The 23,982-nt window shown below is 37.3% G+C and overlaps 1 protein-coding gene across 5 annotated transcripts in view; it reads right to left on the bottom strand.

The window, feature by feature from the left end:
• The window catches only part of MAP3K13 (mitogen-activated protein kinase kinase kinase 13), a 166,395-nt gene that overhangs the window by 45,909 nt on the left and 96,504 nt on the right, over positions 1-23,982 (bottom strand). For all 5 annotated transcript variants that reach the window (XM_053565560.1, XM_053565562.1, XM_053565559.1 and 2 more), the window contains exons 3-5: positions 16,501-16,684; positions 10,798-10,989; positions 5,907-6,065 (exon numbers count right to left, since the gene is read on the bottom strand). In XM_053565560.1, coding sequence (XP_053421535.1) covers positions 5,907-6,065; positions 10,798-10,989; positions 16,501-16,684 — 535 coding nt within the window. The remainder of the gene's footprint in view (positions 1-5,906; positions 6,066-10,797; positions 10,990-16,500; positions 16,685-23,982) is intronic.

Genomic DNA, 23,982 nt, shown 5'->3' on the forward strand with positions numbered 1-23,982 from the left:
ACTAATATTTATGCACCCAACCAGAATGTACCTCAATTTATAAGAGAAATTCTAATAGACATGAGCAACTTGATTTCCTCCAGTTTCATAGTAGTTGAAGATTTTAACAGCCCTTTAGCAGTGCTGGATAGACCCTCCAAAAAGAAGCTAAGCAAAGAAATTTTAGATTTAAACTCAACCATTCAACATCTGGACTTAACAAACATCTACAGAACATTTCATCCCAGCAACTCTAAATACACATTCTTCTCATCAGCCCACGGAACATACTCCAAAATCAACCGCATCCAGGGCCATAAATCTAAACTCTGCAAATTTAAAAAAATAGAAATTATCCCTTGCATCTTCTCAGACCATCATGGAATAATAGTTGAACTCAATAACAACAGGAATCTGCATACCCATACAAGAACATGGAAGCTAAACAACCTTATGCTGAAGGATAGATGGGTTATAGACGAGATTAAGAAGGAAATCACCAAATTTTTGGAAGAAAACAACAATGAAAACATCAATTATCAGAACTTTTGGGATACTGCAACGGTAGTCCTAAGAGGGAAATTTATAGCACTGCAAGCCTTCCTCAAGAAAACGGAAAGAGAGGAAGTTAATAACTTAATGGGGCATCTCAAGCAACTGGAGAAGGAAGAACATTCCAACCCCAAACCCAGCTGAAGAAAAGAAATAACCAAAATCAGAACAGAATTAAATGAAATTGAAAACAAAAGAATTATACAGCAGATCAATAAATCCAAAAGTTGGTTTTTTGAAAAGGTCAATAAAATAGATAAACCTTTGGCTAATCTAACAGGAAAAAAAGAGTTAAATCTCTAATTTCATCAATCAGAAATGGTAACGATGAAATAACAACAGACCCCTCAGAAATTCAAAAAACCCTTAACGAATATTACAAGAAATTTTAGTCTCAGAAATATGAAAATCTGAAAGAAATTGACCAATACTTGGAAGTATGCTACCTACCAAGACTTAACCAGAATGAAGTGGACATGTTGAACAGGCCTATATCATGTTCTGAAATAACATCAACTATACAAAATCTCCCTAAAAAGAAAAGCCCAGGACCAGATGGCTTTACGTCAGAATTCTACCAAACCTTTAAAGAAGAATTAGTACCTATATTACTAAACCTCTTCCAAAATATAGAAAAAGAAGGAGTATTACTCAACACATTCTATGAAGCAAACATCACCTTGATCCCCAAACCAGGGAAAGATCCAACAAGAAAAGAAAATTATAGACCAATATCAGTAATGAACATCGATGCTAAAATACTCAATAAGATTCTAACAAACAGAATCTAACAACACATCAAAAAAATTATACACCATGACCAAGTGGGATTTATCCCAGGCTCTCGAGGCTGGTGCAATATACGTAAATCTATAAATGTAATTCAGCACATAAACAAACTAAGAAATAAAGACCATATGATTCTCTCAATTGATGCAGAAAAAGCTTTTGATAATATGCAGCAGCCTTCATGATCAGAACACTTAAGAAAATTGGTAGTATAGAAGGGATGTTTCTTAAACTAATAGAGGCCATGTACAGCAAACCCACAGCCAATATCATATTGAATGGATTTAAATTCAAATCATTTCCACTTAGATCAGGAAACAGGCAAGGTTGCCCATTGTCTCCATTGCTCTTTAACATTGTAATGGAAGTTTTAGCCATTGCAATTAGGGAAGAAAAGGTGATCAAGGGTATCCACAGAGGGTCAGAAGAGATCAAACTTTCACTCTTCACAGATGATATGATCGTATATCTGGAAAACACTAGGAATTCTACTGCAAAACTTTTAGACGTGATCAAGGAATATAGCAATATCTCAGGCTACAAAATCCACACCCATAAATCTGTAGCCTTTATATATACCAACAATAACCAAGCCAAAAAACAGTCAAGGACTCTATTCCTTTCACAATCGTGCCAAAGAAGATGAAATGTTTGGTTTATCTAACAAAGGACGTGAAAGATGTCTATAAAGAGAACTATGAAACCTTAAGAAAAGAAATAGCTGAAGATTTTAACAAATGGAAAAACATACCATGCTCATGGCTGGGAAGAATCAACATTGTTAACATGTCCATACTACCCAATGCAATATACAATTTTAATGCAATTCCTATTAAAGCTCCATTGTCATATTTTAAAGATCTTGAAAAAATAATACTTTGTTTTATATGGAATCAGAAAATAACTCGAATAGCCAAAACATTACTCAGCAATAAAAACAAAGCAGGAGGAATCACGCTACCAGACCTGAGACTGTACTATAAATCGATAGTGATCAAAATAGCATGATACTGGCACAAAAACAGAGAAGTAGATGTCTGGAACAGAATAGAGAACCAAGAGATGAATCCAGCTACTTACCGTTATTTGATCTTTGACAAGCCAATTAAAAACATTCAGCGGGGAAAAGATTCCCTATTTAACAAATGGTGCTGGGTGAACTGGCTGGTGATCTGTAAAAGACTGAAACTGGACCCACACCTTTCACCATTAACTAGGATAGACTCTCACTGGATAAAAGATTTAAACTTAAGACATGAAACTATAAAAATACTTGAAGAAAGTGCAGGGATAATTCTTGAAGGAATCGGCCCGGGTGAACATTTTATGAGGAGGACTCCCCAGGCAATTGAAGCAGCATCAGCATCAAAAATACATTACTGGGACCTGATCAAACTAAAAAGCTTCTGCACAGCCAAGAACATAGTAAGTAAAGCAAGCAGACAGCCCTCAGAATGGGAGAAAATATTTGCAGGTTATACTTCTGATAAAGGTGTAATAACCAGAATCCACAGAGAACTCAAAAGTACTAGCAAGAAAAGAGTGGGCAAAGGACTTGAAGAGAAACTTCTGTAAAGATGCACGATCTACTGACACATGAAAAAAAGCTCATCATCCTTAATCATCAGAGAAATGCAAATCAAAACTACTTTGAGATATCACCTAACCCCCATAAGAGCAGCCCACATAACAAAATCCCAAAACCAGAGATGTTGGTGGGGATGCAGAGAAAAGGGAATGCTGCTTCTACACTTCTACACTGCTGGTGGGAATGCACACTAATATGTTCCTTTTGGAAGGATGTTTGGAGAATACTTAGAGATCTGAAAATAGACCTGCCATTCGATCCTATAATTCCTTTACTAGGTTTATACCCAGAAGACCAAAAATCACAATATAACAAAGACATCTGTACCAGAATGTTTATTCAGCCCAATTCACAATTGCTAAGTCATGGAAGAAGCCCAAGTGCCCACTGACCCACGAATGGACTAGCAAATTGTGGTACATGTATACCATGGAATATTATGCAGCCTTAAAGAAAGATGGAGACTTGACCTCTTTCATGCTTACATGGATGGAGCTGGAACATATTCTTCTTAGCAGAGTATCTCAATAATGGAAGAAAAAGTATCCAATGTACTCAGCCCTACTATGAAGCTAATTTATAGCTTTCATATGAAGGCTATAACCCAACTATAGCACAAGAATATGGGGAAAGAGCCAAGAGAGGGGAAGGGAGGGGGGAAGTCAGGGAGGAGGGAGGGTAATGGGTGGGGCCACACCTATGTTGTATTTTAGAATGGGTAGAATACAAATGTCTACATACAATAACTAAGAAAATGCCATGAAGGCTACATTGAACAGTTTGATGAGAATATTTCAGATTGTATATGAAACCAGCACATTGTACCCCTTGATTGCACAAATGTACACAGCTATGGTTTAATAATAATAAAAAAATAAAAAAATAAAATTCTATTTATTTATTTTTATTATTAAATTATAGCTGTGTATAATAATGCAATCATGGGGCACCATACACTGGTTTTATATACCATTTGACATATTTTTATCACACTGGTTAACATAGCCTTCCTGGTTATTATGTTAAGACATTTATATTCTACATTTAGTAAGTTTCACATGTACCCTTGTAGGATGCACTATAGGTGTGGTCCCACCAATTAGTTTTAAAATTCTAATAGTGCTATAAGAAAAACAGAAATAGCCAGGAAATCCCAGAAAAAGAAAATCACGGCGGGGTAACCAATATCACCAGATATTAAGACATATTAGAAGGCCTCAGTAAATAACTTTGTTGTATAAGTAGACAGCCAGACTATTAGACTAGACTAGAAATCCATAAATAGACCAAATACATATAGGAATTAATACATGAAATAGAAATATAGAAATGACATCACAATTCAGTGGAGAAAAAAATGATTAGTCAGTAGATGTTGTTGGGACAATTGAGGAAAATAATTAAATCTATACTTCACCATATATCAAGATAAATTCCAAACGGATCAAAGATTTAAATGTAAAAATGATATCATGAAAATCTTAAAAGAAAACATGGGGAAATAAAAACAAATCTTGGAGTGATGGAAGCTTTTTGTTTTATTTTATTTTTTAAGGAATCTCTGGTTTTGAGATGAAAGCTTTTAAAACTATACAATAGAAGCTATAAAAGGAGAGATTGAGAAATAAAACTGCATTAAAAAAAAAAGGCATGAAAAAATACCACAAGCAAAATAACAAAATGTGAAAAGTACCTACAATGTACACAAAAGGCTAACTAATTTCCTTAATACACAAAATACTCTATAAATTGACAAGAATAAAGACCAGAAAGCTAAGCAAAGAATATGAATAGTTCACAAATAAATTACAACTGGCTCCAAAAAATATGAAAATGTATAAACAAACTTATAATAAGAGGAATGCAAATTAAAACTACACTCAAGATATCATTTTTTACCTGCTGAAATGAAGGTCGGTTTCTATGATTGGCAAAAATCCAAAAGTGTAGCACAGTTTGTTGGTGAGACTGAGAGAACATTCTTATGCATTTTTAAGTAGAACATGAATTGGTATAATCCCTAAGGAAGACACTTTAGTGATAATTACCCAAATTACAAATGATCCCACATTTCTACTTTATTATACTTACTCTGGGTATTACATGCAATTTTAACATATGCATTTATTTTGGTTTTATGCCTAAAAGTTAGTAGTCACCAATTTAAGGATAAAGGAAAAGCAATTACAGGGAAAAATACTGTTAATACATGTTGTAAAGATTTATAATCTCAGAGGAAATATTGATAAAGTTTTTTTTTTTGAGACAGAGCTTCAAGCTGTCACCCTGGGTAGAGTGCCATGGCATCATAACTCACAGCAACCTCCAACTCCTGGGCTCCAGCGATTCTCCTGCCTCTGCCTCCAAGTAGCTGGGACTACAGGCACCAACCACAACACCCGGCTATTTTTTGGTTGCAGTCATCATTGTTGTTTGCAGGCCCGGGGTGGATTCGAACTCATCAGCTCATGTGGCCGGCACCTTAGCTGCTTGAGCCACAGGCGCTGAGCTGATAAAGTCTTTTTTTTTTTTTAATTAAGGGCAAATAACCTATATCTGTCAAATAGGTCTGGAGCACATGACCATCACAGCAAAGTACATCCCTAATACGTGTAATGATGACCTGGGTCATTAACTGCTGTTTAATGTATTTTACTGAAAAAAGTGAGAATTATATAATACATTTTAGAAAGTCTTATATACTAAACAGTCATTTGAAGTAAGCTTTCAGTTTTCTAGAAAGTTCAGCACATTCCTTGAGGATTCCCTAAACTGATAATTTACTGACTGGCTATTCACCCTAATTTCCCCCCTAATCCTTCTTGCCATGTATCATTACACTGGGTAGTTCCCCAGATAATAGGAGACTGAAAGAGATGAGAAGTGAGCAACACTAGAGAATATTCTGGGAAAGTAGAAGGGTTGAAGGAAGGAAGAAAGTACAGCTGTGGTGAAAGTGGGAAAAGGCATTCTGGTTGGCACCCATGTTGCCACTCACCATATATCAACTTTTTCAGAGACAGGCTCATTCCGTATCACCTCTGGTGCCATCCATGCAACTGTGCCAGCGAAGGACATCTTGGTACTTTTATCACTGAGTTCCTTAGATGTACCAAAATCTGAAATTTTTACTGCATCTGTATGAGTCACCAAGACACTTTAAAAGAAAGGAAGAAAACATCCAGATCGTTAGTGCTAATGAAAACCATGACTCCAAAATGGCTGAAACTGAAGTTTTTTTTTTTTTTTTACTTTTCCTACCTTGTAGAATTAAGCTCGCAATTTCCACTGTTACTGGGGCACTGACCATATACTAGAAACAGCATCTTCCATACTTCTGAGGTAGTTTGGCATAGTGGGGTTTTAAGACTTGGTTTTATCCTGCCACCGTTTCCTTGCTAACTATGTGACCTTTGCCAAATTACTTAACTCTTCTACACTTGATCTTAGCCAAAAGGCCGAGAAGCGATAAGTTACTTAACTCTTCTAAGCTAGTTTTCTCATCTGCAAGTTGGAGACACTTCAGGTCATAGTATCTTATCCACAATTCAAAAATGCAAAAAGCTCTCAAAATGGTTTGTAAATATTTTTTCACATGTATAAGTCCAACTCTCTAGCTCTATCCCATTTTGTATAAATATCATAGGTTTCCCTACAGATACGTAAATATGACTGATCATAGGGTACTGCTTCAGACTTTACTAAACGTCTAAGGTAATGTAGTACCTTTCTGAAATCCTCTGGCTCCAAGAGTTCTGTAATAACAACCTCATTGAATTTTCTTTTCTTTTTTTTTTTTTTTTTAATTGTTGGGGATTCATTGAGGGTACAATAAGCCAGGTTACACTGATTGCAATTGTTAGGTAAAGTCCCTCTTGCAATCAACCTCATTGAATTTTCATTTGATTTAAATGAAGTAAGATATGTAAAGCACCCATGATCAATAAATATTGGTTTTCATCCCTGCCTGTTTTAGCCAATCTCCTAAGAAAAACACTTTTCTAAAACTCAGTTTAAATAACAGCCAACTAATATTAAGAATGAGACCATGACACTAGGGATTCATTATATCAAAAGGCTAATATGTATGCTGGGATTTCACTAGTGCTGATAAGGAAAAGCAGTAATAAATCTAAGCTTTAGTTTCCACACAAGTCACGCTTTACTTTTTATAGTAATTATCTGAAATGTGACCTTGGGTGAACTGCTTTTGCTGCCGTAAGGGGTACGATCTTATACCAAATCTGAAGTATGGACAGCCTCATACACTACATTGAATTCACTTGAAATAAATTCACTTTAGAATGTTAATGAATAAGGGTTTCAAAGAGGCTTAATGATATAGGGACTTATTTTAACAAAATAAAGCTTAATACTCAAACAGTATTAGAATTGAGGAATTTAAAAAACAGAAAATATCTGTCTGGGCACGGTGGCTCATGCCTGTAATCCTAGTACTCTGGGAGGCTGAGACAGGTGGATTGCTTGAGGTTAGGAGTTCAAGATCAGTCTGAGCAAGAGTGAGAACCCATCTCTCACTCTTGCTCAGAAAAACTAGTCAGGCATTGAGATGGGCACCTATAGTCCCAGCTACGGGGGAGTCTGAGGCAAAAGGATTGCTTGAGCCCAGGAGTTTGAGGTTGCTGTGAGCTATGATGATGCAACGGCACTCTACCCTGGGGCAACAGAGTGAGGCTCTGTCTCAACAAAACAAAACAGTAAATAGCTGAATCTATCCCCTCTTCTCCATTTGAACCAGAAATTTCATATTTGCCATGTTTACACCCCAATGTCAAAAGCTCTCTATTTACCAAACAACTTGGTGCTTATAATTGATTTAGAATACCTTCATCTAAGGTATGCACCTGATGATGTCTAAATGTATGTAATTTAGGAGTTTTGATTTAATGGTGTTAGTGAAAATGCACAAGGATTAAAATATGATGGAATACCTGAGATAACTGGAGAATTGAGGTAGCACATACCACGAAAGTCAGAAAGGGCAACAAGCCCTTAGAAAGACAGACATTTTTCCAGGGATTTACTCTTCTGCCTTGGTAAGTCTGATAAGATTGAATGAACTTGGGAAACTAGAGATAATATAATGTTGGAACTTTTCTGAAAACATTTCTGAGACAAAGTTGGGGTCACACACCCTGCAGATTTAAGATAGTAATAAAATCTCTTGTTACAGTAAGTCAGATTGATCTTGGTCTTCTTGAAGTTAGCTTGAAACCCAAAGAGGGTGAGGCTGCCAGGGTTGGGAGTGCTATTGTCAGCAGAGGGAAAGGCTTATTGGATAACCAACTTACTACTCTAATCCTTAAGTGACAGGGGTTAAGGAGAATAGCATGTGATTTTAAATATTCTAAGATTTCCTAACTCCTTCCCTCTAAAATTAATTCTCAAGAACAAGATGGTTAAAAGGAGGTCATTTTCAGAGGCTTTCAGCAAGTATTTCATGTACTTTATGTGTTACGTTGTGAAAAGCAACAGCTTGTATTAAGAAGGAACACTATATAACAATGTATTTACAGGTAAAGCAAGGAGGGGGTTGTTTAGTGAACTAAACATTGCTGAGAATGATGGTGATAAATCAGACTTTCCTTTAAAGTTTATAGACAAGGATTGATTTGTATCTTTTGCAAAGAAGAGGCAGGATTAATTGTGAATCCTTTATCTTTGCATAATGAGGTAGGATGCAATAGTCTTTGGTTTAGAAGTTCTATGTTCGAGTCCTAGCCCATGACTTTGGGCTGAGCCCTAGTTTCTCTTATATATAAAATAGGAATAATGGGCTCGGCGCCTTGTAGCTCAAGTGGCTAAGGTGCCAGCCACATACACCAGAGCTGGCAGGTTTGAATAACATTGAACAACAATGACAACTACAACTAAAAAATAGCTGGGCATTATGGCAGGTGCCTGTAGTCCCAGCTACTTGGGAGACTGAGGCAGGAGAATCGCTTAAGCCCAGGAGTTGGAGGTTGCTGTGAGCTGTAATGCACTCTAACCAGGGTGACAGCTTGAGGCTCTGTCTCAAAAAAAAAAAAAGGAATAATGATACCTGTCACATCTATCCCACACAGTTTTTGCCAGATCAAAAGAAGATGTGGTAATGAATATTTAAAAAGTTGTAAACCATGAAAGCACTATGCAAATATGTTGTTTTTTGTTATGTTTTGCTTCGTATTTGAAACAGAGTCTTTCTCTGTTACCTGAGCAACAGTGTCATCACCATAGCTGCAACCTCAAACTCCTGGGCTCCAGTGATCCTCCTGTCTCAGCCTCCCAAGTAACTAGGATTATATGCCACCACACTCAGCTAAGTTTTCGATTTTTTTTTTGTATAAAAAAATAAGTCTGGCTGTGTTACTCAGGCTGGTCTCAAACGCCTGGCCTTAAGTGATCCTCTTGCATTGGCCTTCAAAACTAAGATTAAGTGTGAGCCAAAGTGCCTGGCCCTGCAAATATGTTTTTGAAAAGAGATTAATCCTCTGTTTCTCTAAACCAACTATGATGAGAAATAATATAAATATTGTTTACAAATAGGAGCAAGACAGAAATATATCATGTTGTCAATTTCTTTCTTCATACAATTTGGAGAACTGAATAAGCATTTCATGGAAAGTGGTTATTTGTAGCCAAAGGATCATTTTGAAAAAAGATTACTAGAAATGACTCTGCTTCTCTTGGTTAACCAGTTTTTTTTATTTTCCTTAAGGCCACTGTGAACCTTCTGTTTATTTCTTCCTTTACTTAGATTTTAGGAAGCTCAAAGCCAAATATGTAGTCCACTTCTAATAGCAGTACAGAATCTTATGGCAGAATCATATGGTATAACAAGTTTTACTTGTTAATATTTTTATTTTTTACTTGCTTGTTTCTGATTCATTTTTATCCTATTGTATACATTTCGAAACTCAGTTAAGTTTTTTTATTTTATTTTTTTGTACAGACAGAGTCTCACTTTACCGCCTTCAGTAGAGTGCCATGATGTCACAGGACTCACAGCAACCTCTAGCTCTTGGGCTTCAGCGATTCTCCTGCCTCAGCCTCCCGAGTAGCTGGGACTACAGGCGCCCGCCACAATGCCCAGCTATTTTTTGGTTGCAGTTCAGCAGGGGCTGGGTTTGAACCCACCACCCTCGGTATATGGGGCTGGCGCCCTACTCACTGAGCCACAGGCGCCACCCAGTTAAGTTTTTTTTTTGTTTGTTTGTTTAACACAATAGAAAACCAACAAATCAAGCCTTCACGTGGGAAAGTTTGGCATAGATTATCTTAGATGACAGAAAGTAAATAGTTCTGATAATAATGAAAAAATACATATTTTTTGAGCAGAGTCTCACTCTGTTACCCAGGCTAGAGTGAAGTGGTATCATTATAGCTTGCTGTAACTTCAAACTCTTGGGCTCATGCAATCCTCCTGCCTCAGCCTCCTAATTAGCTGGGACTATAGGCATCTACCACCATGTCCAGCTAATTCCTCTTTTTTTCCTTTCTTTTTTTTTTTTTTTGGTACCGATGGGGACTTGCTATGTTTCTCAGGCTGGTCTCTAACTCCTGTCCTCAAACACTCCTTCCACCGCAACCTCCCAAAGTGTTAGGAATGAGCTACCACACTTAGCCGAATAATTTTATAGTTGAACAATCTAAAGCATCAAAAGGGAAAACTATTGTCAGGTACCTGGAAATATGTGCCATATAGGTAAGTAAGTAGGTCAACAATAATCCAAAAGATAGGTGAATAGAATCACCCACTGTGCCAATTTCAAGTGAACTGAAAATATGCTGTCTGAAAACTTCAACTGTGGTTGATAAAACTTCCTTATTTCAAAACAACAACAACAACAACAAAAAATAGCTGAAAAATTAGTTCCCAAACTCACTTGGGTGATTTGAGATCACGATGAATAATCTTATGGAGGTGCAAATAATTCATTCCACTTGCAATTCCTGTGGACCAGTCTACCAGCAATCGAGGTGTGATCTTCCTGCCAGCTCTCAAGACCTCGTAGAGTTGTCCGTGGGCACAGTACTCCATGATGATACAATAACATGGGGCCTGAGTACAAACACCCCTTCCAAGAAAACATGAACATGTACATAAATATACACATACATGTATACATATTCATAGTTTAAGATTATTTAATACGTTTAATAAAAACCAATTCTATATCTCAATTGTTCCTAAAATGTATATAAACAACAGTTCCTGATTTTTAACATTAAAACCTCTCTAGTTTACAGATTTCTCTATTATCCACACAGACAATATTTGTTCCCTCCAGCTATCTATATATAGTGCTGTCTGCATCTCATGACTTTTCTGGAGGACTGTTTCATTCTAGAACAAAGAACACCCTTTCCTGAGGTTTGTGTAAGCTGGATAATGTGTTGTTTTAGATCATTAAAAATCATTTAATCTTCCTTTGAGACTTTGAGAGTAGTGTACAGGAAGAGAATTCAAACAAAGTATTGCTATTTTTAATGTTATTTGTCGAATTTTAAATTATTCAAATTTAACTAACTGCACTGAGGATCAAAACAAAGAGTCAATTTGCTATCTTACAGAGTCTTTGTTTTTGTTGTTTTTTTGAGACAGAGTCTTACTCCATCACCCTGGGTAGAGTGCCATAGTGTTATTGTAGCTCACAGCAATCTCAAACTCCTGGGCTTAAGTGATCCTCTGGCCTCAGTCTCCCAAGGAATAGCTGGGAGTACAGGCATTTATTTGCCACCCTGCCTGGCTAGTGTTTCTATTTTTAGTAGAGATGGGGTCTCACTCTTCCTCAGGCTGATCTCAAACTCCTGAGCTCAAGCGTCCTCCAGCCTTGGCCTCCCAGATTACAGGTGTGCTAGGATTATAGGCATGAGCCACCACACCTGGCCTTACATAGTCTTTGAAAAACATTTCTGATTATTCCACTCTAAAAAGATCTTTCTTTTCTCTAGATTCCTTTTGATATATGGCAGCCATCATTATTTATTTATTATTTATTATTTTTTTTTTTGCAGTTTTTGGCCGGGGCTGGGTTTGAACCCGCCACCTGTGGTATATGGGGCCAGCGCACTACTCCTTGCGCCACAGGTGCTGCCCCATCATTTTTTAATTTTTAGAGATAGGATCTTGCTTTGTCTTCCACGCTGGAGTGCAGTGGCATGATCATAGCTCACTGCAACCTCGAACTCCTAGGCTCAAGTGATTCTCCCACCTCAGTCTCAGGAGTGGATAGGACTATGGGCAGGTGTCACCATGCTTGGTTAGTTTTTTTTGTTTATTGTTTTGTTTTTGTTTTTCTCTTTTTTTTTCTATAGAGTAGAGATCTATCTTGTTATGTTGCCCAGGCTGATCTATATGCAATTTTTCTCTCTCCATATAGTTACAGGTTCCTTGAAGGGAAAGGTCTTCAAGTTCTTTTCTCTCTGTCACAAAGTCTAGAGGTTCATTGCAAGTCCTTGACAAATGCTTCTTAACTTCACTTCAATGTTCTTGGTTGAAAAAAGACTTCATAATAACACGTGTAGAGGCATGGCATATCAACACGAGAAAACATCTCCTAGTTTTCAGACATATTTTCATGTTATTTGTCTTATTTAATCTTAATTTAAACCCCAATTTAAACTCTAAACCATTGTAAGATAGATATTACCTTTTCCATTTTTGCAGGTAAGGCTCAGAGTGAGAAAGTCACTTGTCTTCATCACAACTAGATCATACAACTAAGAAGTGACAGAGCTAGGGGTGGCGCCTGTGGCTCAGTGAGGGTGGCGGGTTCAAACTCGGCCCGGGCCAAACTGCAATAACAAAAAAATAGCTGGGCATTCTGGTGGGCACCTGTAGTCCCAGCTACTTGGGAAGCTGAGGCAAGAGAATCACCTAAGCCCAGGAGCTGGAGGTTGCTATGAGCTGTGACACCATGGCACTCTACTGAGGGTGACAAAGTGAAACTCTGTCTCAAAGAAAAAAAAAGAAGTGACAGAGCTGGGATTCAAGGTCAGCCTGTCTAACTTCAGTGCCCTTTCCACCCACTACACTATACTGCTCTGTTTTAGCCTCCCCTGCACTTCCCCCAAGCCTCAAGAGTCAGAAGCTTTTAGCCTTTTAACTTAATAAGCATATTGGGGATTCCTATGTCAACACCATTATTTCATGAAAGAGGGAATGACCACAATAACTCTTTTGCACAGTTCTGTTCTGAGGATGAGAGAAGAAAAATTCTCTGTGTTACATTTCTTATGGGTATATATGTCTTCCTTTGAAATTTTTTAGAAATGTTAACAGAGTACTCAGTTAAAGGCTTTAGCCAGCTACCAGCTCATGCCCTTCTCTTAAGCTTCTGTAAGTGATGGAGGAATACAGAGGCCATGGCTTGAGGTGCTGAGCATTGTGAAGATCTTATAACAATAGCAGGTTATGAAGTATAATTAGTCTTCATTTTTCCCTGCTTTGGAGTACCTGTTAAATGCTACAAAGCTATTTCTATTGCTCTCCTATCACCTTGATTTTTAATGAAAAAATTTTTCAAGTTTTTGTGATTTGACTTTTAGGAAAGTTTGGTGAAGCACAAGTGTACAGTAATTACAAATGAATGATTTAATTGTCGTTACAAAGAGAAATAATAAATAGTGCTAGAATAATGGAATATGCATAAGAATGTCAAGATAAATATTTGTTTGAAGGTACACAGTATCCTATTCAACTTTGTTTTTAACTTGCTACACACACAGAATGGACTGAGCAGGGATGAGTTATGCACTTTGCAGTTTTTGACTTACTAATAAGAAGCAATCATTCCATCAGCCTTGTTCTATGACAAGGCTTCTTAGTAGCTATAAATAACAGCCTTACAATCACTTCTAATTGCTACCTTTTCCTCCTTTGGCACTGAATTCCATTAGGAACAAGTCAGGTTTTCTTAAGAGATTAATAAAAAAACTGGATGGAAAAAAAAGAACACAGTATACTTCCCCTTCTATACACGGTTTTCCTAACCTGCAAAGCAGCTGTAAGCACAGAATCAGGATCCAGGGAGACATGCTAAAATCCAATCATGCCTGTGTATCTTCCAGATGGTCCTGAACGTGATTCATTGGCCAAGCAACACATGGCACAGATGGCTGCAAACATAACACTGCACAATGCCCCAGAACATGTTGTAAAGAGCCAGGGACACAGTCTCACTATTGTTTTCCATGTAGAGGTAAAGACTATTCAAGTGTCTTTAGCCACAAGACTTGGGCATTAACATGGCAATACATGCCCAACAATGCTAAAAACTGCATGCACAGGTAGAAAGGTCAGAAGGGTGAGGTGGGAAAGACTGAGAAGTAAAAGGAAGATGCCAAAGAAAGGAAATAAAAATAAAGCTTCTCATACCTCTGTCCTCTCAGGACACATTTCTACTTTTAGGTACCCAGTGTATCCTACTGGAAAGCCCTGGTGCCTGGGACACAGTCTAGTTCACTGCAGGAGGCCAAAAAGCCATACTGATCTACAGAACATTCTGTGTCTTAAACACAATGGTCTAGTGATCTAAGTTTAGAAGTTTCTGACCCTTCCTTCCATTTAGGTGGATGTAGCATACTGGAAGTGAGGATTGTTTCAGTGAAGTAAAATGAGGGAAAGAAGGGGGTGTCTGTTAGTATCTCTGCTTAAAATAACCCCCCTATTATCTTCTGAAGTTTGTTATCTTTGGAAAGATTACGTGTCTCTCTAGTGTCTCATTTTGGGCACACGTCTTCCTGGCCCTACTGGATAGAAAGATGAAGTAACAGCAGTGACTGAAGCTCTCTCTCTCCCACCTCCTCCGCACAAATGACCCCCTTCTAAGAGGAAAGGAATCCAAATGCTTCTTTTAGTGTCTTAGTATCCCAGTTGAATGCTTCTCTTCTTTTCATACACCTTTCCCTTTCCATAAGGGTCTTATTTAGGAACCAAAACATAACTTCAGTACTCATTTGAATCCATCCTATAAAACCTGTACCCAAGCTTTCTCTTCCTTACTTTGGGGATGTGATTCTAATTAAGAGTTATCACAAGTAAATTATGGTATATGTATACCATGGAATACTATGCAGCATTAAAAAAGATGGAGACTTTACCTCTTTTATGTTTACATGGATGGAGCTGGAAAATATTCTTCTTAGTAAAGTATCTCAGGAATGGAAAAAAAATATCCAGCGTACTCTGTACTACTATGAAACTTATTTATAATCACTCACACTTTCATATGAAAGATGAATCACAACTATAGCCCAAGATGAAGGAGGGAAGGGGAGAGGGATGGGAAAGGAGGGGGGTGGTTCAATAGAGGGAGGGTTAATGATGGGAACACACCTATGGAGCATATTGCAAGGGTACAAGTCAAATCTATCAAGCATAGAACACAAATGTCTTAACACTGTGATTAGGTAAATGAGGTGAAAACTAGGTTAATTAGTAGGATGTAAGCACTCCAATTTGTACAAATAATCGATACATTGAATCCCACAAAGGCATAAATGTATTCATGATCTATGTATATAGGACTTAATTTTTAAAAAAAGTTATCACATGACATTTCTAGCTTTATAATGAGAGTTTTACCAAGGAAAGACCCTTTTTGAGCCTGGGAGAAGTTCCTCCTAGTCTAGGCAAGGGGGATTTGTAAGTTGCTCCACTTTTAGCTGCAGCCTCGTTGGTTTTACTATTTTTCAGGAATAAAAAACATAGATCATATATAGCAAGAAGTTCTAGTTTCATTCTACCTAAATGCTACCTTTCCTGTTCTCCACCTTCTCTCCTCTAAAGCCACTTACTATTCATGTGTTCAAGCCCAGAGCAACCTTTAAAGGCTAGCAAAGGACAGGACCTCAATGAAAAGGTTAGGGCAGGAGAGATTTCATATATGTAGAGCTCAGCACTTCCAAGTTTGGTGACATCCACAATTTTACCTTTGATTCTCTTCCTTCTGTTATGGACCCCATTCAATATTATGAAAAGAATGGTCTAGACTAAAAAGATATGATCATATACTCTTGAAGGCAACCACTTCGTCAAATGAATATAACATATAATTCTACTATTATTAGATTTAGAAAGATGAGTGTTTGGCATTACTTGCAAAGGGATCTAGCATAACCTGGGCCTATATTCCAAAGATATCCATTATTACAAGTTAATTTTTAAGAAGGAAGGCTAATAGAAACTAATAAAAAATACATATCTATTACATAGGAACTGACTATCCTCTGATGGTTTTAGATGTTAGCTTTGTCTTCTTAAGTGAATCTTAGGATGTTCACATTATATTGTCATCCATTGATAAACAAGGTTGATGCAGAAGCTCTGACTGCTTGTGGGAATCCTCTTCCTTCCCTGCCCCAAGTGTATCCCTGTCCCAGCAGCAAAATGAGATGCTTAAGGGCGTGACTCAAATTCAATAGTTCTTCAGTACCCTCCTAAAGCATCTAGCATCTAGCACTTGCTAGATGCAAGTCTATAGAATGTTTTTGAACTGTCTCTCAAAACAGGAACTTGCATGTATATATTGGGGGTGGTGGTGGTAAAATATCTCTACTTCTTAAAAAAAAAAGCCTTGACCTACTTGAATGCGATGATGTTAGGGTGCTTCAACTTCCTCAAATGCTTGATATCCGTCTCATTCTGTTCTCTCACTTTCTTGATGGCCACCTCTTCTGCTCGGAATTTGCCCAAGAAGACAGCTCCTTGGGCTCCACTACCCAGCCACTGCAGCTCTGAGATCTCCTCAAATGGCACTTCCCAAGTATCTAGGCACACAAGCAAGAAATAAGCTTGAAGAGATCTTGGAATATGCTCAAGGATCTTTCTGAAGGTACCAACTTCACCATCATCCAGAATGACCTCTACCCTCTGTCTCCCACCAAAAGATAGAACCTTCCTACGCACCTTGGTACTATAGATCAAATATTCATACATATAGGTTATGTAGATGTTTAACCACTGCAATCAAGCATATCAGACATCTCTAATATCCTGTCATCTAAAACATATCCTGACACACCTGTAGCCCTACTTCCTTACCTTAAGCTTGCATATTCAATGCACCTATGTGCCTCTTCCCCATCACCTGTAATCGGCATTGTTTTGTTTCTCTTTGAATGTCTATTGCAGACGCTCAGTGGGTCCTTGCTGAATGAATTTTTAATGATACTCTCCTCAGAATCTAATTATGCATAACACTTAGGTTATTATTTACCACTTATAGAGTACTTACTGTATACTAGACACTAGCTAGTGCTTTGCACATATGACATGTTCTATACTCAACAACAATCATACAAGTCCGGCCTTATTAGTTATTCAAAGAAGAACAAACTAGGGTTTGTTTATAGGGTTGTTAAATAAATTATCCAAAATCATGTAGTTGGTAAGTGGTAGAACGGAGCCCAGAACCCCAGAACTGGCAGATTCCAAGAAAAGTGCTCTCTCCACTACACCACATTGCCTCTCATGAGGTAAGTAGAGAGCTGTTAGTCAGTAGTCACGATATGTTTACTCACATAGCTGCATTATTTTCAATTTTCTCTTTTTCCTCAGAGTTTGGTGTTTTCGGCACCAAAAATTTAACAGGGGTCATTTCTAGGTGGTGGCATAATTAGTGATTCATATTATGTTTCTTTATCCTTTTCTGTGTTAAAAAATTTTTAACCGGGCGGCGCCTGTGGCTCAAAGGGATAGGGCACCAGTCCCATATGCTGGAGGTGGTGGGTTCAAACCCAGCCTCGGCCAAAAACCACAAAAAAAAAAAAAATTTTTAACCATAATACTGCATCACTTTTATAATGAATAAAATGCTGTTTTACATAAGGCACTTTAATAATTCAATCAATATTTGCTTTAACCTTATGAAACTTTAAAAAAAGAACCATCAATCCCTCTCTTTGTCCCCCTTCTTACCAGGGCATTATCAAAGAGCGAGGAGCCCTACAGAGAGAGGAGGAGAATGACGATGTTAAAGGCTGTGACAGATTCTCTTCAGATGGCTAAAAGGCCACTGTCTGCAGAACATGGAACAAAGTACTGTTGAGTTAGCTTTGAAGACATTCTTTCTGTTCTTGGAAGCGGCAACTCACTATCTACTACACTGATGAAGCAAGAGCAGAAAGAATTCATCAGAATCTGTAAACTGAGCGGCATTTCCCTCTTCTCTAATTTCCTCTACTTTAAGAGACAAGAAATTCTTCAGAGTCTTAATAAAATACATTTTCTCATCACAGTGGCTAAAACTTGATTTTCAAAATATAACTGTGTAGAGCAGAAAAAAATTCTAGTGAGAGTGGTTTATAGCAAGGACATTCAGCCCATTCTCCTTCAATGGTTGTATTGAAGGTTTCCACTCTACTGAAATGGAATAAGAATAAATCTCTCTAAAATACAAATAGTTCACAATACAAAATCACTAAAGGAACAGATGATATCGTGGGAGATTTGTAAGGAAACAGCAAGTTATAGCCTTGACTATTTCATTTACTTATTACTTATTTACTTATTTTTTAGAGATGGGTCTCGCTCTGTTGTCCATGCTGGAATACAGTGGCATGCTTATAGCCCACTGCAGCCTGGAACTCCTGGGCTCAAGTGATCCTCCTGTCTCAGCCTCCTGAGGAGCTGGGACTACACGCATGCACCATTACACCTGGCTAATTATTTTAATTTTTTTAGAGACAGTCTTGCTTTGTTGCCCAGGCTGGTCTTGAACTTCTGACCTCAAGCAATCCTCCCACCTCAGCCTACTGAGTCATTGGGTGTGAATCACCACACTTGGCAGCCTTTACTATTTTAAGTATCTGCAGGGCTCCTAGGACATATTAAGTGGCTCATGGGATCTTACTTTCATCCCCACAGGCTTATTCATACAGCACATATGATACAGATATTGATGGCATATTATAAGACGATTTTCCTTATTAGGCGTCCAGTGAAGAATTTAAACTAATGTCATTTTGACTGTTCTAGGGGCCGAATAAAGTATTATTACTGGTTTCTGGGGCAAGCACATAACTGGTCAATGTATTTTTGAGCAACTTTATACAAGCCCAAATTACCCTAATTTTTAATATAATAGTTACTAAAATTAGAACAATGTTTGGATGTCTTTTTCCCTTAATCTATATTTACTGTTAAACATTAGAAATTCAAAAAAAATAAGAAAAATCAGAAAAACATTTTATCTGAAATCCCATCCCATATGCTCTGTCATCTTCCTCTTAGTTTCTGTTCATGTTTATAGCTATGTGAAAGCTGCATGTGATGTATAATTTTTCCTACTTTTTTCATGGATCATTTATGTAATTATAGTGTTTACTGTTAGTTTTAGTATTAACATTTAATGCACCCTTTTACCTTTTGTACTTAAGTGTTTCCAGCTTTTTGTCTTGCTAACTTAAATTTGATACTTTTTCTTATTTATATTATTTCTGCACATATAATTCCTGGGCCAACAGTAGAAACAGTTTCCTGGCTATTGGACACATACATTACAAATTACTACTCAAAGGATTTTGCTGGTTTTTGCTGATAGTAGCAATGTGTGAATGTATTAGTTTTACCACAAACGTTAACAACAGGAAGAACTACCATATAATTATTTTTTGGTTCTACTTTAATTAAATATAAAATAGTGTTTTATAAGTTTACATTGGTTTAATTGCCGCTGATGTAGAGTATTTTCTCCACATTTAATACTCACATCTGCTTTGTATGAATTTTTCTATAACTCGTATGTTGGAACGCTTCATAAAGTCCCATAATTTTGACAGTGAACGTTCTGCTTTCTCTCTCTTCTTTTCTGCCTCTTTTACTATCTGAGTTATCTCAAAAACTTTGTCTTCTACCTCTGAAATTCTTTCTTCTGCATGGTCTAACCTGTTGCTGATACTTTCCATTGCATCTTTAAGTTCCCTAATTGACTGTTTCAGTTCCTTCAGCTCTGCTATATCCTTTTTATATTCTTCATATCGTTCATCTCTGATTTGATTCTGTTTTTGGATTTCCTTTTGGTTATTTTCCACTTTATTAGCAGTTTCCTTCATTGTTTCCATCATTTCTTTCATTGTTTTCAACATGTGTATTCTAAATTCCCTTTCTGTCATTCCTAACATTTCTGTATAGGTGGAATCCTCTGCAGTAGCTACCTCATGGTCCCTTGGCGGGGTTGTTCTGGACTGGTTCTTCATGTTGCCTGGAGTTTTCTGCTGATTCTTCCTCATGGGTGATTTCTTTTATCTGTTTCCTTGCCCTAATTTTCCTTTCACTTCCTCTTGCTCTTTAAGTTCTCGTGCCTGTGGAAGTTGCGGGCGGGTTTAGACGGATTGAACACACGCGACCAGTTGCCGGTTTTCCACTGTTTTAGTCCTCCTCTTGGGGTCCAGAAGTCTCTCTCTGACTCCCCGTATCCTCTCAGGGGTGATGATAGGCAGATTCCACCAGCCAGAGATGCCTGGAGTCCTATATCCCCAGACTCACGGTGCCCAGATGCAAGGAAGCTGTTACTCGGCTGCCATCTTGCTCCGCCTCCCTGCTTTGTATGAATTTTCAAAGCTCCTTTGTCCATTTATTTATTAGGGTTCCTATGAACTTGAAGCTCTTTCTACATTTCTGTGATGCAAATTAAAAGAATATTTTTTATAAGCTCTTTTCTCTTAATTTTGTCATTATTACTATAACCTGAGACAGGGTGTTGCTGTCTTGAAGGCTGGAGTGCAGTGATGTCATCATTGCTGCAGCCTCTAACTCGTGGGCTCGAATGATCCTCCTGCCTCAGGTTTCCAAAGTACTAGGATTACAGGTGTGAGCCACTGTGACCAGCTAAATTTATTATTTTTCAACAAAAATTTTAAATAATTCATTTCCTTTGTATTATAATTTCCTCCACTGCCTAGTCTATCTTTTAAAAGTTATTTATAGTAGATTTTTAAAAATTTAACTTTTATATATCCATCTGGAGTTTATTTTGGTGTTGGGTATAAGGATAGATGCAAATTAACTTTTTTCCATATTGCTATTTAGTGATTCCAAAATAATTTGTAAAATAATCCTTTTTTTATATTGTTTGTAATTATAATTCACTATATTTTAGAAACAATGCCTATTACCTAGTATTTTTATAAAATGAGAAATAGATGGATTACTAAAATACAAATGATAAAGACATTTGGTGCTCAAATAACAAGTATGCAGGTATTATAACAAAGAATAAAATTCTCCTTTACCAATCTCCACCTCATGCCTATGCTATATTCAGCAAAGTCTTAATCATCCAAAGAAAAATAAGGGAAATAGCACTGGTAATAAAAGAATATGGAGTGTAAAATAATATTTCAAACATGTTTCCATCAGTCTTTCTAGAAATGATTAGAAGTAAAATTGATTGACGTGAATCGAGTACTCTGCCTAGTCTCAAAGTCCTTGTTAGCATCTAGGAGGGGGCCAAGGTACAGCAAAATGGCAGGAAAAAGAAAGTTACTAATAAGGACATACAAAAATGGGGGCCTGGATAATTGGTGGGCAAAACAGCTAGCCTCATGCTACTGGAGAACAGGCTAACCTCTCTCTAGGGTTAGCCCCAGACTTTTTATTGCTTTTATATCTCTGTACCATAGGTACAGGCATAAGCTAAGCTTTTCCCTTCTCTTTGATTCATCACTATGACTACTATCTTAATTCCAATATCCACCATGATCCCTAAGATAGAGAAAAGCCATAGGCCCACTCACTTTAAGGCAGAAGTTCTCCCTTGTTTATTCAGACATGGTTATTACGACACTTGCTTTGGCAATAAAAGATTTTAGTAACTCATACTACCATACTAGATCTTCCCTATCAACATAGTAAAGGGCAGATGAGGGCATCCTTAACATTTAAAAACATCTAGTAAAATTTCCCCCTAGTATCAAATGTAAGGACACATCTGTTTCACGTGTTATCCTTTGCTTGACTACAATGCAGGATTAAGGATTAGCTCCCTGATCCCACCAGCTATAAGGAAAACACCACACTTAGTTTCTGGCTAACAAATCTCTTTTATGGCCCACAGCAACACCAGCGCTTGGCAGGATATCCTGCAATCTGCTGAAGAATTAGGCACCTGCTAAACCCTCATAAGAATCTTAAGCCGATCAGGCCTGTTTCTTATTTATTTCTGAAATAAGTCTTTCTGAAAGTAACACGATCAATTGGAATACAAATGCTAGTTTGTAGAAGAATAAAAAAATTTTAAGGGCTCCTTTTAACAGACATGCAAAATATGTCTAATGCCCCTGTTTATGAGCCTGAACGTCAATCCTACATTTGGATCCTGAAACCTCCAAATTATCACCAAAATAAGAATAAGAAAAGTGAAGATCCTAAAATCCAAAAGTAGTTTATTAGTAGGTTTTATATATAAGCAGAGAATAGGAAACTTAAAAAATAATAAAATAAAAATGGTTATCTCTGGATGGTGGGATGAGAGGTGATTTTTTATTTTCTTCTTTGTTACTGTCTAACATAGGAATCTCCAACTTTTGTGTGACAAGGAACAACGTTAATTTACTTTAAGCCTTGCAATCATGAAGGAGAAGGAAGGTAGAATGTGACAGGTGTTAGAGTATGTCTGCCAGACAGGTAGATACACACACATAAAACCAGGGACTGACAAAGAATTTCTGCATGGGATAGGAATGGAGGATGTGGTTGGCAAATCCTGAAAAGTACCAGTAAATCCCAAAACATATATGGACAACAGGTATACAGGGAGAAGTCGGTATTCGGTTTAAGAGAACGTATTTCAGAAATTGGAAAAATGGAAATACATGAGAAAAGTAGTAAATGGTATCCAATGTCTACTGGTTGTTTGGAAAATCTGTCAACAGTTTTCACTAGAAGAGATCAGCAGACTTTTAGAGGAGGGTCAGAGTCTAAAATTCAATTATAAAATGAATAAAACAGAATTTTTTTTTTTTTGGAGACTCAGTCTCATTCTATCATCCCGGTTAGAGTGCTGTGTCATCATAGGTCACAGCAACTCAAATTCCTGGGCTCAAGAGATCCTCTTGCATCAGCCTCCTGGATAGCTGGGACTACAGGCACCCATCCAGCTAGTGAGAATTTTGCTTTTTATACTTTTCTTTATTTATTTATTTGTTTTTTAGAGACAGGGTCTGGCTCTGTTGCCTAGGCTGGAGTAGAGTGACCTGATCACAGTTCACTGCCACCGCGAACTCCTGGGATCAAGTGATTCTCCTGCTTCAGCCTCCCAAGTAGCTGGGACTACAGGTTTGCAATATGACACTTGACTAATTTATATTTTGCAGAGATGGGGCTCTAGCTATGCTGTTCAGGGTGATCTCAAACTCCTGGCCTCAAGCAATCCTCTCTTCTTGGCCTCCCAAAGTGCTAGGATGACACGTATTAGACACCTTGCTTAGCCAAATATCACTTTTGGTCCATTTTTTTTCCTTTCCAGAATTCCTTGATGAGAAAACTAACAAAAATGTCATTTATATAAGGCTCCATGATATGTTCCCAAAACCTTAAAACAACGAATCTTTTGAATCCAATTATTCCTCTTCTAGAAATTTTTCCTAAGGACTAGCCAAATGTGTGCAAAAATAAAGTAATAGATAAATGTTCATGGAAGTGTGGCTTATAATCACTATAACTGCAAACAAATTAAGTGTTGAGCAATAGGATATTGCTTAAACAAATATTGGCACATTCACATAATTTAACATTAAAATGATGCTGAAGAGTTACATTTAAAATATCAAAAATATTCACAATAGGAAGTGAAAAATGTTATAAAATAGTGTGACTCCATTTTTTCTAAAGTATACATACACATAAGTAGGCTAACATAATATATACTGAAAACATTAATGGTGATTATTCTCAGTAGACTGAGGATCACAGATTGTTAAAAAATGTTTTTGGAACTTACCTGTATTTTCCAAATTTTATCCATAAACAGTAGAACAGCTATAGCTGTCCTCCTCCCTACATTGACCACCTCCTCAGTTGACCTAATTTACATAGACCGGACACGCACCATATGTATGTATCAGTT

Source organism: Nycticebus coucang, chromosome 16 (assembly GCF_027406575.1).
Source record: "Nycticebus coucang isolate mNycCou1 chromosome 16, mNycCou1.pri, whole genome shotgun sequence".
Taxonomy (NCBI): Eukaryota; Metazoa; Chordata; class Mammalia; order Primates; family Lorisidae; genus Nycticebus; species Nycticebus coucang.